Source organism: Garra rufa, chromosome 4 (genome assembly GCF_049309525.1).
Source record: "Garra rufa chromosome 4, GarRuf1.0, whole genome shotgun sequence".
Taxonomy (NCBI): Eukaryota; Metazoa; Chordata; class Actinopteri; order Cypriniformes; family Cyprinidae; genus Garra; species Garra rufa.
The window spans coordinates 35,877,362-35,889,940 of NC_133364.1; the positions used below are offsets into that span (position 1 = coordinate 35,877,362).

The 12,579-nt window shown below is 43.3% G+C and overlaps 1 protein-coding gene across 1 annotated transcript in view; it reads right to left on the reverse strand.

Moving 5' to 3' along the window:
• Nucleotides 1–2,891: 2,891 nt before the first annotated feature.
• LOC141333984 (membrane-spanning 4-domains subfamily A member 4A-like) overlaps nucleotides 2,892–12,579 on the reverse strand; it is a 13,863-nt gene continuing 4,175 nt past the window's right edge. Inside the window, exons 4-7 of the mRNA XM_073839137.1 lie at nucleotides 4,357–4,497; nucleotides 3,770–3,886; nucleotides 3,553–3,633; nucleotides 2,892–3,363 (exon numbers count right to left, since the gene is read on the reverse strand). Of these exons, the coding sequence (XP_073695238.1) occupies nucleotides 3,289–3,363; nucleotides 3,553–3,633; nucleotides 3,770–3,886; nucleotides 4,357–4,497 (414 nt within the window). The 3' untranslated portion in view covers nucleotides 2,892–3,288. The remainder of the gene's footprint in view (nucleotides 3,364–3,552; nucleotides 3,634–3,769; nucleotides 3,887–4,356; nucleotides 4,498–12,579) is intronic.

Consider the following 12,579-nt stretch of genomic DNA (forward strand, 5'->3'; position numbering starts at 1 on the left):
CTGAGGTGTAGACTGAGTGATTGTACGGGAGCGTAAACAAGAGCGCTGATGCTCCACCATTTCAATTTGCATATTTACATTAAAAGTGACAGGCATGTGATCTGAAATACAGGCATCATTTACAACAACATCACAAATAGACAGACCTAAAGAAAAAACAAGGTCCAACGTATGTCCTTTTTCATGTGTAGGACCAAGAACATGTTGTATAAAATTAAATGAGTCCATCAGATCAGAAAACTCCTTCTCTAAAGGCTTCCCAGGGCAGCAGATATGAATATTAAAATCCCCAACAAGTAAAATATGATTAGACAATAACAAAATAGTGGATAAGAAATCAGAAAATTCCTGAATAAAAACTTGGCTATACTTTGGAGGTCGATAAACAACTACTCCCAAGACAGACTTATAAAACTCAAGTCTTAACAACTGAACCTCGAAGCTCGAGTAACATACAGTCGATAGACGGTGACATTTATACTGCTGTTTTTAATGACAGTAGCTAAACCCCCACCACGACCCACTGGTCTCGTTGTATTAATTAAAATGTAGTCTGGTGGACAAATTTCCTCACATGGACTCCACTCATCCCCATTAATCCATGTCTCTGTGATAAATAGGAAGTCCAAGCCGTTGTGCAATATAAAATCATTTAAGATGAATGTCTTATTTGAAATCGAGCGCGCATTTACAAGCGACATCTGTAAAATCTGTAAAACCGTGGGGGCAGCTGTAGTAAGGCCCGACTTCACTGTCTTAGGAGAGATCAAATTGCTCAAAACTGCACCTCTGACATGTGATGAAAACTTTTCATCCTGGTAAAACCGCAGCGCTGACAAACCTCCATCCGGATACACTGGCAACAAACAAGAACATCGCCAGCCCCAAAGATCCGCAGCGCGATCCATATTGCCGTCATCTCTTGCAAACTGCACAACAGGAGACCTCCGCAGGAATCTCTGCTTCACGTGAGCGCCTGCACGCCTCCCTCGTCGCCGACGCCGCTCCCGCCGGCGGCACGCACATCCAGCCAGAGAACGCTGTAGATACGATGGCAGCGTATGGTGGGGAAACGAGCACTTGTTTACACTGCTTATTGACAAGTCCACATCATGCGACCGAATCTGAAGCAGGGTAGTGTGGTCATAAACCCACAGTGACTGGCATGGGCAAAATAAAACATATAAAAGAACATAAAAAACAAACAAACTAAAACACATAGAGGAGCGACGGCAAGCCACAACACTGGTCGGCGCCATCTTGAAAACGTTTTCCCAACGTTAAGCCAAATACACACTGAAACAAATAATGAAATACCCTGACATCTACAACTATTTGTGTCCTTAACACTAATTTTTCTGGCTCGACAGCTTATAAAAATGTAGTTTGTGTTCTTTAGATTGTTTACTGTACACCAGGGGTCCGTTCTTCGTACCTCGCTTACTACATCCAAGATCAAATGACACATCCAAGATCAAATCATCGCACTAACTATGAGCTCGCTATTCCGGTTCTCCGAACGCACCTGTTGTTGATGATTGGTATAGCTGGATGAAGTTATTTGAGATCACTGGGTGAAACATTGATCAGCAACTCTTTGATTGGTCGGCGAACATGACGAAGGAGCGCGCTCAGTATTTTTCTGGAGCAGAGCAAGAACTCTTGATTGAGGGATTTCAGGAGTTTCAGAGTTTAATTAAAACGCAAGGGAAAACTGCAAAGGCTGGAAAAGCAAGGAGAGAGGGCTGGCAAAAAGTAGTGAACAAATTAAATGCGTTAATGCTGCCCATGTTACATGTTTTTTCCTTGATATGTTATTTTATTTATATTTTTATCTTTTATACACTACCGTTCAAAAGTTTGGGGTCAGTAAGACTTGTAATAGTCTTTAAAGAAGTCTCTTATGCTCATCAAGGCTGCATTTATTTGATTAAAAATACAGAAAAAAAACAGTAATATTGCAAAATGTTTTTACAACATAAAATAATGTTTTTTTTTATATATATATTTTAACATACTTTAAAATAGAATCTATTCCTGTGATGAAAAGCTGAATTTTTATCAGCTGTTACTCCAGTCTTAAGTGTCACATGATCCTCAGAAATCATTCTAATATGCTGATTTATTATTAGAATGATAAATGTTGGATAATATTAACAGTTGTGCTGCCAAATATTTTTTGGAACCTGTGATTTGTTTGTTATATATATATATATATATAACAATGTAAATTATTTATTATTAACTTTTAATACATTTTTAATTATTAACTTAATACATCCTTGGTGAATAAAATTATTAATTTACTTTACTTATAATACTTTTCTTTTCCCACGTGAGTCAGTCCGCGTCAGTCGTGCTCTTTAACCAATCAGATGTGACCTCGCCATTTCAACCAATCATAACCCGCCAGGAGCGCAGCCTGAATCCTGTTTACATGAAATAAACCTGCTCCAGAGCAGGTTTAAGTTTGCGCACCTGTTGCTATGACAGCAAGTCCCAGATGAGCTTCGAAGAACCGAGCGATCCAAGATCACGCAAAATCGTCAACAATCAAATCCAGCTAACTTAGTTAGCGACGTACGAAGAACGAGCCCCTTGTCTCAAAGTAGCTTTTAGACATTGTTTTTTTTTTTATATAATTCAGAAAATGTCAAGGAGTCAGCTTCCTGCAATACAAAGTCAATGGTTTGCATGCTGTACATTTGCCTCTATATCTGATTGTGTCTTTTGAACTTGAGTTCATAATATTTCAATAATTCATATAAAGGGAATGGGACAAAGCTTTAACAAAACTTTAATTTTTGTTTTCAGTTCACTTTTCTTTTATACAATCCTAAATATTTTCAGATATGAAATGTGTAACTAAGCAAACAATAAAGTGAAATTAATACTGTTGTCATAGACTGATGCTGGTTCAACGAGACAGAAGTCAGAACTAGAATAATACACTTTTAATCTTGATCTTGAAAGGAAATACAGGAGATAACCACACACGTACTATATTCGATGACCGACAAAAGACTAAACTCAAAGACAGACTTATAAAGGCAAACTAATCAAGAAACACAGGTGATACAGATAATGAATAAACAAGGACTTATCACAGGGCTAAACCAAATCATTATAAACAGACGGGGGAAGACCAAATGACAAATGAAACCAAATGACAAACAGTGCAAAACAAAGGCAAAAGGCAAGACACATAAGGCTACATATGACAACTGTATATCAAATATTTTCTTATACATTCCCATATATCTTGTTTCATAAGGGACGTATTCATATTTATTTGTATTCTCTGTATTGTGGAGGAGCGTCTGCAGGTTGGTGTTGAATGGAAGAGCTGCTGGCCAAAGGTATCTGCGAGATAAATAAAAAAAACACTGTATGATCAGCTTTATGCTTGATTGCTTATTTATTGATAATTATGTAAGAATCATTGCAACCACACTTCCAATACATGGGCTCTCAACACTAAATTCAAAAATGTTTTATTCTTTACCATTTTACTCAAAGTCCAACTAATCTGGGGTTACAAGTTTCTCTTACCTCTGCGCTGTTAAGATCCTGGAAATGAATGGGCCTGCAATCAGAGGACTGTGGTGGTAAAACCTGTTGGACAAACTGCACCTTTGGAAAGATATTTAGGGATGCGTAAGAACTGAGTTCTACAAGAAAATGTGTTTTAATGATAAATATCTGACAAATATGAAACACAATGTTAAGTAGAGAAGTTCAGAAAACCCTGATTTGGATCATTAGTCACCTGAGAAGGACAACAGCAGCCGTTGGCTTTACAGGCAAATGCTGACAGACAGATGGAGATGATAAACTCAACCAAGGTGAATACCAACAACACACCTCTGATTCCCTTGTAGAGAGTCTGAAAGAAAAAAAAAGAAAAAGGTTTGCAACATCTGGTGCAAACCTTAGTAAATCATGTTGTGTGATTGAATAATGTTGAGCCTGAAAAGGAAACTCTTACAAATGTAGTAATGTTAGCCACAAAAATAACTGTCCTTTTCATAATGCTAAAATGACTCTATAACTGAAATTGTAGCTTTTGGACCTCCAGCTATCATAATACACATTAATAACCATTTGGGTGCTTGATCTGTGAATTACCACACACTTGCAAAACATTTGGGATATAAATTTGACTAACCAACTCAGTTGTAAAGAATTGCTTTTATCATCTTAGATCTATTGTCAAACGGAAAGCGTTGTTGTCAGTAATTACTGAACAAATGTTAATATTTTGGCTTGTATTTTCCGCCATTTTTTTCTTTGAACCAAAAACCAAAAATGCAATTTCGGGGCATCCCTAGTGAATTATGAAAGTTGAGGACATACCTCATACTGTTCCTGTAAATAATAACAGTTATAACCGCTGCAGTAACTGTATGGAAATATAACCAAATCCAGTGAAAGTAAAATAATGGCGATGCCTGCGGTTATAGTACTGAAAATGTTCATTCCAAGTGAAGCGTTCACCTACAGGCAGAAAACAAATCATAAAACAGATTAATAAATTAGCGAAAACTTTGAAACATTGTGTTAACATGTTAATGTAGATAGAAAAGTATATGCTACTGTGTATCATTCAGTCCTCTCTTCCTTCTCTGCTAATGTCTCTACTGCTAAAAGGACATACTTACACAACAAACTTAATTGAATTTGTCTAACTCTTGCATGCATGCTCTTTAAAACATTTTCCTCCCTCCTTTGTCCTCCTCCTCCTCCTCCATCAACTGCTGACGAAAGCTGACGACTGCATGTACTTCGGTAATAAAATTGAAGTCTCCAAACTCATCCTTTCTAATCATCCCACTACTTGTCTACTTGATCTTATTCCATTTAATCTCCTTCAAGCCATTTCTCCTGCAATTGTACCTGCACTCACTCACATCATTAACACATCCTTTCACACTGGTGTTTTTCCCTCTACATTTAAACAAGCTCGTATAACCCATCTACTAAAGGAACCCAGCCTTAACCTACCTCTATTAGAGAACTACAGACCGGTTTCCTTTCATTGCAAAAACACTTGAACGATCTGTGTTCAACCAAGTCTCAGCCTTTCTCACACAGAACAACCTCATGGACAGCAATCAGTCTGGTTTCAGAAGTGGACATCCAACTGAGACTGCCTTGGTCTCAATTGTTGAAGCCATAAGACTGGCAAGCGTGGCTTCCAAATCTTCTACACCTATCTTGCTGGATCTGTCTGCTGCCTTTGACACCATTAACCACCAGATCTGTTCTCTCAACCCTATTGACAAAAATCAAATCTAGGGAACCACACTACAGTGGTTTGAGTCTTACCTCTCAGATAGATCCTTTAAGGTATCTTGGAGAGGTACAGTATCCAAGTCTCAACATCTAACTACTGGAGTACCTCAGGGCTCAGTTCTTGGTCCAATTCTCTTCTCTGTCTACATCACTAGATTCTGTCATTCAGAAACATGGCTTTTCATTTCATTGCAATGCTGATGACACTCAACTCTACCTCTCATCCCATCCTCATGATCCGATGATAGCTGCTCGCATCTCAGCTTGTCTAACAGACATTTCTTGCTGGATAAAGGACTATCACCTTCAACTCAACCTTGCCAAGACAAAACTGCTTGTGGTTCTACCAAACCCATCACAATTTCACCATCCAGTTAGGCACATCAACCATAACTCAGCTAAAAACCTTGGAGTTGTGATTGATGATCTGGTGACTTTGTCAGAGCATATTGCTAAAACTGCCCGGTCCTGCAGATTTGCTTTATTCATTATCAAGAAGATCAGGCACTTTCTTTCGTAACATGTTTAACAACTCATTGTTCAAGCTCTTGTTCTGTCCAGGCTGGACTATTGCAAAGTTGTTTGGGCAGGTCTTCCAGCCAGTTCTATCAAACGTTTACAACTGATTAAGAATGCGGCTGCAAAACTGATTTTCAACAATCTGAATAGAACGCACGTCACACCACTCTTCATCAGTTTGCACTGGCTACCAATAGCTGCTCGCATAAAATTCAAGGCATTAATGTTTGCCTACAAAAACACCACCTACCTCAGACTTATATGCCCTCTACTGTAGAAGCTTATGTTCTGCAAGTTAACAGTGCATTATTGTGCCATTCTAAACAGGTACAAAATCACCTTTTTTACCCTGCTTAGCTTCAGTGGGCGACCGGTCTTGGTCTTATCGTGAGTATTGTTGCCCAGCACTACTATGAATTATGGTTACTGATCCCCATATACTTCTAGGGTAAACAAAAGACAGGTATAAACCAGTACAGAAAATCAGTTGTGCACAAACACAACAGAACACTATTTCTGTACGTCCAGCACAGTGCTTGGACCCTTACAAGTAATAACGGCTGTGTACATACCAGACACAAACTGGAGGGGGAATTAATGTTATTTTCTGCAGAAATGTAGAGTGCGCCAGCGGTAATGTACTAAGAAGAGAGAAAGACAAAAATTAAGAATATAATAATAAATAGGTAGATTGTTTTAGAAAAAATTAATTGTATAATTGTTTCTTACGATGATAGATCCCCAGTAAGGAATACCACTAAAGACAAAGATGGACTGTGCATAAACTGAAGACACAATGCCAAACAGGAAAGTCAGCACACCGATCATTATCTGGACCGTCTGTGAAGAACAAAAAGAATGCAGAAAGTGTGAGTACGATGGTCACTCCAGTCCCCCGGATCCAGTCCGTACCCAGCTTAGATCATGGATCACCACCTAGAGATGACTTCAATAGCCGTGGATGTCAACCAGATGAGCTCCAAGGCGGATCATCAATAAAGACCTCGCCAACCTTGACGGCCATCGTCGCTACACCACAGGATCCTGATGAGTTCTATACAATTGGACATTGGTACAAACTGCTGGTTTCGTCTGGCCAGAGGAGAACTGGTCCCCCGACTGAGCCTGGTTTCTCCCAAGGTTTTTTTTTCTCCATCTCTGTCACATGTGGAGTTTTGGTTCCTTGCCGCTGTCGCCTCTGGCTTGCTTAGTTGGGGACACTTTCCAGCGATATCGTATACTATTTGAACTGAACTGACGATGATATCACTGAATTCATTGATGAACTGCTTTTAACTGAAAATTGATTGTTACAATAATGCGTTACTTACACACTATTGTGCTGTTTAAATACTGTGCAGTTGCTTTGACACAATCTGTATTGTAAAAGGCGCTATATAAATAAAGGTGACATGAGAGTCTTTCATATAGTTGAACAATATAAAATATACAATATACATTTATTTTCTGCTGGACTTATGATTGTACTAGAAAAATATCCCTCCAGAAAAATTCTGCAAGTGTGGAACTACATTGTCTAAATGACATGCTGGTTTTGGGTTTTGTCATGTTAATTGTTTTCATGACGTCTATTCTGTCATAGTCATGGTTTTAGTTTTGTCATGTGGTTCCTTTTCCTGTAGTATTTCTGGGCTGGAAATTTCAAATATACTGAGTGCGAAAAAGCGAAATGAATATATCACACACAATGACGCACTGAAATAAAACAACCGATTCCTACAGATGCTTCCACATAGACCGAATAATTTATGTTTTTTTGAACTACCATTCTAACAAATCCAGTAAATTCAGTTCACGAGTTCCTTCTTACAGATAATAAACTGAGTGGAAGGTTGTGCGTATTTGGCGTGCTGTCCGGGAGAGGGCCTCGAGCTCTGTAGTAATTCCCGAGCCCGGGGCTCTCCACCAGCCCAGGGGGAGGGGTCCGAGCTCAGCACTGGCCCGCACCCTACAGTATAAGCTCTCCCCCTATGGGCTGAAGGTGAGGAGACGGGGTGGAGGAGGGGCGTTGACGAAACAAGAGATGATGAAGATAGGATTGTTGTGTTATTTATAGGGTTTTTCCTGTGCTGATTGGATAGGGAGAGTGATTGCTAAGGGTGAATTGGCCGTGTTAATTATCTGTGTGAGCTCCTCCCAAAACTTGTTAATAAAACTTCACTTCACGAGTTCCCTCTTACAGATAATAAACTGAGCGGAAAGTTGTGCATATTTGGCGTGCTGTCCGGGAGAGGGCCTCAAGCTCTGTAGTAATTCCCGAGCCTGGGGCTCTCCACCAGCCCAGGGGGAGGGGTCCGAGCTCAGCACTGGCCCGAACCCTACAGTATAAGCTCTCCCCCTATGGGCTGAAGGTGAGGAGACGGGGTGGAGGAGGGGCGTTGACGAAACATGAGATGATGAAGATAGGATTGTTGTGTTATTTATAGGGTTTTTCCTGTGCTGATTGGATAGGGAGAGTGATTGCTAAGGGTGAATTGGCCGTGTTAATTATCTGTGTGAGCTCCTCCCAAAACTTGTTAATAAAACTTCACTTCACGAGTTCCCTCTTACAGATAATAAACTGAGCGGAAAGTTGTGCGTATTTGGCGTGCTGTCCGGGAGAGGGCCTCGAGCTCTGTAGTAATTCCCGAGCCTGGGGCTCTCCCCCGCCCAGGGGGAGGGGTCCAAGCTCAGCACTGGCCCGAACCCTATAAGCGCTCCCCAAAAGGCTAGTAATTAATCGCAGGACAGCAGCCAAATAGACCCCCAAAAAGCTTGGACTTAAGGGATGCTGGACGTTTGTTGTAGTTGCGGGCGTTGGTGCATAGATAGAGATAAGGGAGGAGCTCCTGCGGGTACTGCTGGGGTAAATAGGAAAGAAAAGTCCTATGGAAGGGGGGACTGCTGCGGCAGAGGGTAACTATGAAAAGGTGGGTGAGGCTCCTGCGGGAGCTGGCACTGTGGTGCGGGGAAGAGGGCTAGAGGCTTCTGCTGGGAGAGGCCTTTTTGGGCTGCTGTATTCGAAAGGAATAGCTGGAGAAGTTATCAGCGGGGGTGCCAGATAGGAGTATGACAGACTTGAGGTGCTTCTGAAACCAGAAACGGATGACTTTGATATAGTTGCGGGCGTTGGTGCATGGACGGAGATAAGGGCGGAGCTCTTGCGGGTACAGCTGGGGTAAATAGGAAAGAAAAGTCCTATGGAAGGAAGTGGGTACTGGTCTCCCAGACTGCTTTTACAGACTTGAGGTGCTTCTGAAACCAGAAACGGGTGACGGAGCGGTTGGAGTCGTCTGTAAAAAGGGGGTCGGATGGGTTTTTTGATTGTGATTTCCTGAGCTAGAGGAAGGCTAGGAGGGTTTGAAATGGTTGAATGTGCGACTGAAGGTTGAAAATGTACACAAAATGGCCTTTCTTTGACTGGTCTGTTTTGCTTTGTTTAATAAAATAGGAGATGGTTTCGTTACCTGATGCTGCTAGATCTGAGATGGTTGGGTGGATGGCTGGGTTAAAGTTGGATGTGATAGCGAGCTCGGAGCATCTAAGGAAGCCGAAGAAAGCCAGGATGAACATGGCGTCTAGCGTACGGGCGGTGTGGATGGATTGGTAGCCTTTGCGGAGGATGGAGATGCATTTGGTTAATATTTTTAACGTTATAGGTTGGCGGGTGGGGTGGGTTTTTTGTAAAACTTTGATGAGTAGGGCAGTCTGGGAATTAGTAAGTTGGGCCGAAGGTGAGCCGTATGAAAGTTTATGAAAAAATTGGATCCCGCTAAGGTATCCTTTAATGGAGCTGACTTGGAGGTTTTTGATGGCGTTGAGATAGGAGATGAAGGAGGTAATGGCTAGCAGGGAGAAGTCGGGAAACGATAGCTTGTAAGCTATGTGGAATGTTTTAAAACACTTCCATGCTGTTATATAAGACTTGAAGGTTCTGGGGGAAACGGCTCGGAGAATGGAATTTAGGGAAGCTTCGAGGAGAGGTCTCGGGGTTGGTTCATGGGAATATCAGCTCTGAATAGGGAGGTACTGGGGTCGGGAGCGGGTTCGCCTCTGGCGCCAAGGATCTGAATTTCTGGAAGAAAAACCGAGAAAGAGAGTCAGCTATTGGATTTTTAGACCCAGGGATGTGCTTTGCGGTGATAATGAATTGGTCGCAAGCCGAAATCCAAATCAGGCGTCTTAACAAAGGCATTAGAGTGGGGGAATGGGAGCGGCCTTTGTTGACGCAGTGCACGGTAGCTTCGTTGTCGCAATGGACGAGGATGCTAGTGGCGGAACATTCTTTACCCCATAGAAAAGCTGCAACGACTAAAGGATATAGTTCGAATTGCGCAGAGGATGATGGCTGATGCGGCAAATCTGCCAGCTGGGGGGGCCATGTGGATGCAAACCAGCGGCCTTGGAAAAAACATCAGAAACCGATGGAGGGGGCTGCGTCTGTAAGCAGTTGGATATCGATTGGAGAAGAAATCAGGTTGTTATAGAAGAAGGATAATCCGTTCTATTGTTTAAGGAAGGATATCCATAGACTGAGTTCATTGCGGCACGGGTCAGTTAGGGATATTTGGTCCTCTAGGGCATGGGCGGAGAATGCGAGTGAGAGAAGGTGGGAGATGAAATTTAAATGGCCTAAAACGGATAAAAGTTCGCGCTTGGAACAGCTTGGATTGGTTAAGAGAGAGGAAGTTACCAGTATCGTCCTGTCGATTTTCTCTTTGGGCAGAGAGCCCTGGAATTTTTTGGAATCCAAGTTGATGCAAAAAAATTCGATAGAAGTGCTGGGGCCTAGGGTTTTGTCTTGGGCGAGGGGAATCCCAAGCTTTGCGAAAAGCTTTTGGGTAGTCAAAAGATGTGCAGCTGGGAAAGAGTCGGGGGGCGAGATGATCAGAAAGTCGTCTAGGAGATTAACCAGAATGGAATTGGAGAGGATCCAGCAAATTGCCTCGGACAACATGTCGAAAATTTTAGGGCTGCTTCTGCAGCCGAAAGTGAGGCGGACGGCAAAATAAAATTTATTCTGCCAGCGGACGCGGAATAGGTACCAAAAATCTGGGTGGATGGGCATGACTTTAAAGGACTTTGGCCATCCAAGCGCCGCGACCTGCTTTTTAATCAGGGTAATGGCTTGGTCGATGTCGTGGTAGTGAAGAGAAAATTCATCGAGCGGGATAAGGCTGTTAATGCTTGGAAACGGGGAATTATGCGAGGATGACAGATCGATTATTAACCGTTTTTTACCTGAAAATTTTCTGGTAGCTATGCCGATGGGACTGACCCCGAAAAACGCTGAAGGGAGGGACGGAGAAGGGGCCAATCATGAAGTTCGCCTCTAATTCTTTTTCAATTAGGAGGTCGACTGATTCGGGTTCGGCTAAGGCAGATTGGAGATTGGGGGCAGATAAGGCTTTCAGAGGGGAGACTTTCGACACCTGGGTGAAAGCTGTGTGAGAGACCTGTTAAAATATAATCTGTAATCTGAGAATCAGCATTTTGCAGCATTTTGAACTAGGTAAATCACGGGGGCATGTGCACCGCCACAAACATTGCATATGTGCATGTACCGGCAGCGCTGCCTTGTGAACCTGCCATTGTTGAAGGTGGCGCATACCTGGCTGTCGGTGGAGGAAGGACGGCAGCAAAATGAGGGAGTGGGGGCGGCGGGGGTGTCCATAAGGCGCGGGACGTAGCTGTTGGATTTAGGCTGGGAAGGTTAGGGGCGGGGGGATGGATGGATTGACGAAAGGCCAAGTGACGGTGGAGTGAGAAAAGGAACTACAGACTGCACATGTAATATTGCGGCAGCCTAAAAATACTCTGCTATGGAGTTCGGGATCTAGAGCCCCCCAATAAGGACTAGGCGACCCGGATGGCGCACTTGGCTGCAAAAAGCTTGTAGTATGTGTAGAAATGAGACCCCCCGTATGATAATGCGAGCTCAGCAATTATAGTGAGATAGTCGCTGAGCTTGCGTCTTCTCTGGGGTAAAACAGTGCAGATTACTTTGGAGTAGTGGGTGAAGGCAATGGTGAATTCGGCAAATGATAGAATGCGTGATGGATTGGGATTAGAATTTTTCAGAGTGACTGAAAAATCGCCGCAATTGATTTGCCGGTCGGAAGATGTGGGAGAGATGGGAGAAAGAAGTGAAAATAGGTCTATGTCTGCAACTGGTAGGATCTGGTTCTTGATGGAGATGGGTACGGGGGTGGTTCCAGAGCTAAAGCGTTTCTGGGAACTGGCAGGGGTGTCGCTGAAGCTAGCGAGAAGGGAAAAGTGGCTGCATGTATTGTTTGCGGAGGCATGCTCAAGCTTGGGGCAAAATACCTGGGACTGATGACAGAGAGGGGAGGAGGGGGGGAATAGCGGGCGTTGGGGCTAACGTCATTAGCGGCGGCATGCACGAGCTAGACGTAATCCCTGTAAAGGATGAAAAAGGGAGGAGGGGAGGAATAGTGGGCGCTGGGGCTTGCGCTGTTAGTGGAGGGATACTCGCGCTGGAGTGTGATAACGGCGCTGCCGTCCATTGGAAGGAAAGGGGAGTGTGGTGAGGCACGGGCTGTGGAAAAGGCTCGCGCTGACGCAGCGACTTGAAGAAGCTGTGGAGTTGCAATTAAGGATGTAAGCGGCGGGCTGACGTTCGGCTGAACGCAGAAGGGGCGGGGGCGGGGGCTGGCGGCCTCGGCGACTGGGGCACGGCCTAGACTTGCTGATGGTCTCCTGGCGCGCCCTGGCCGGGAACCCTACCCTGCGGGACTGGCGGAT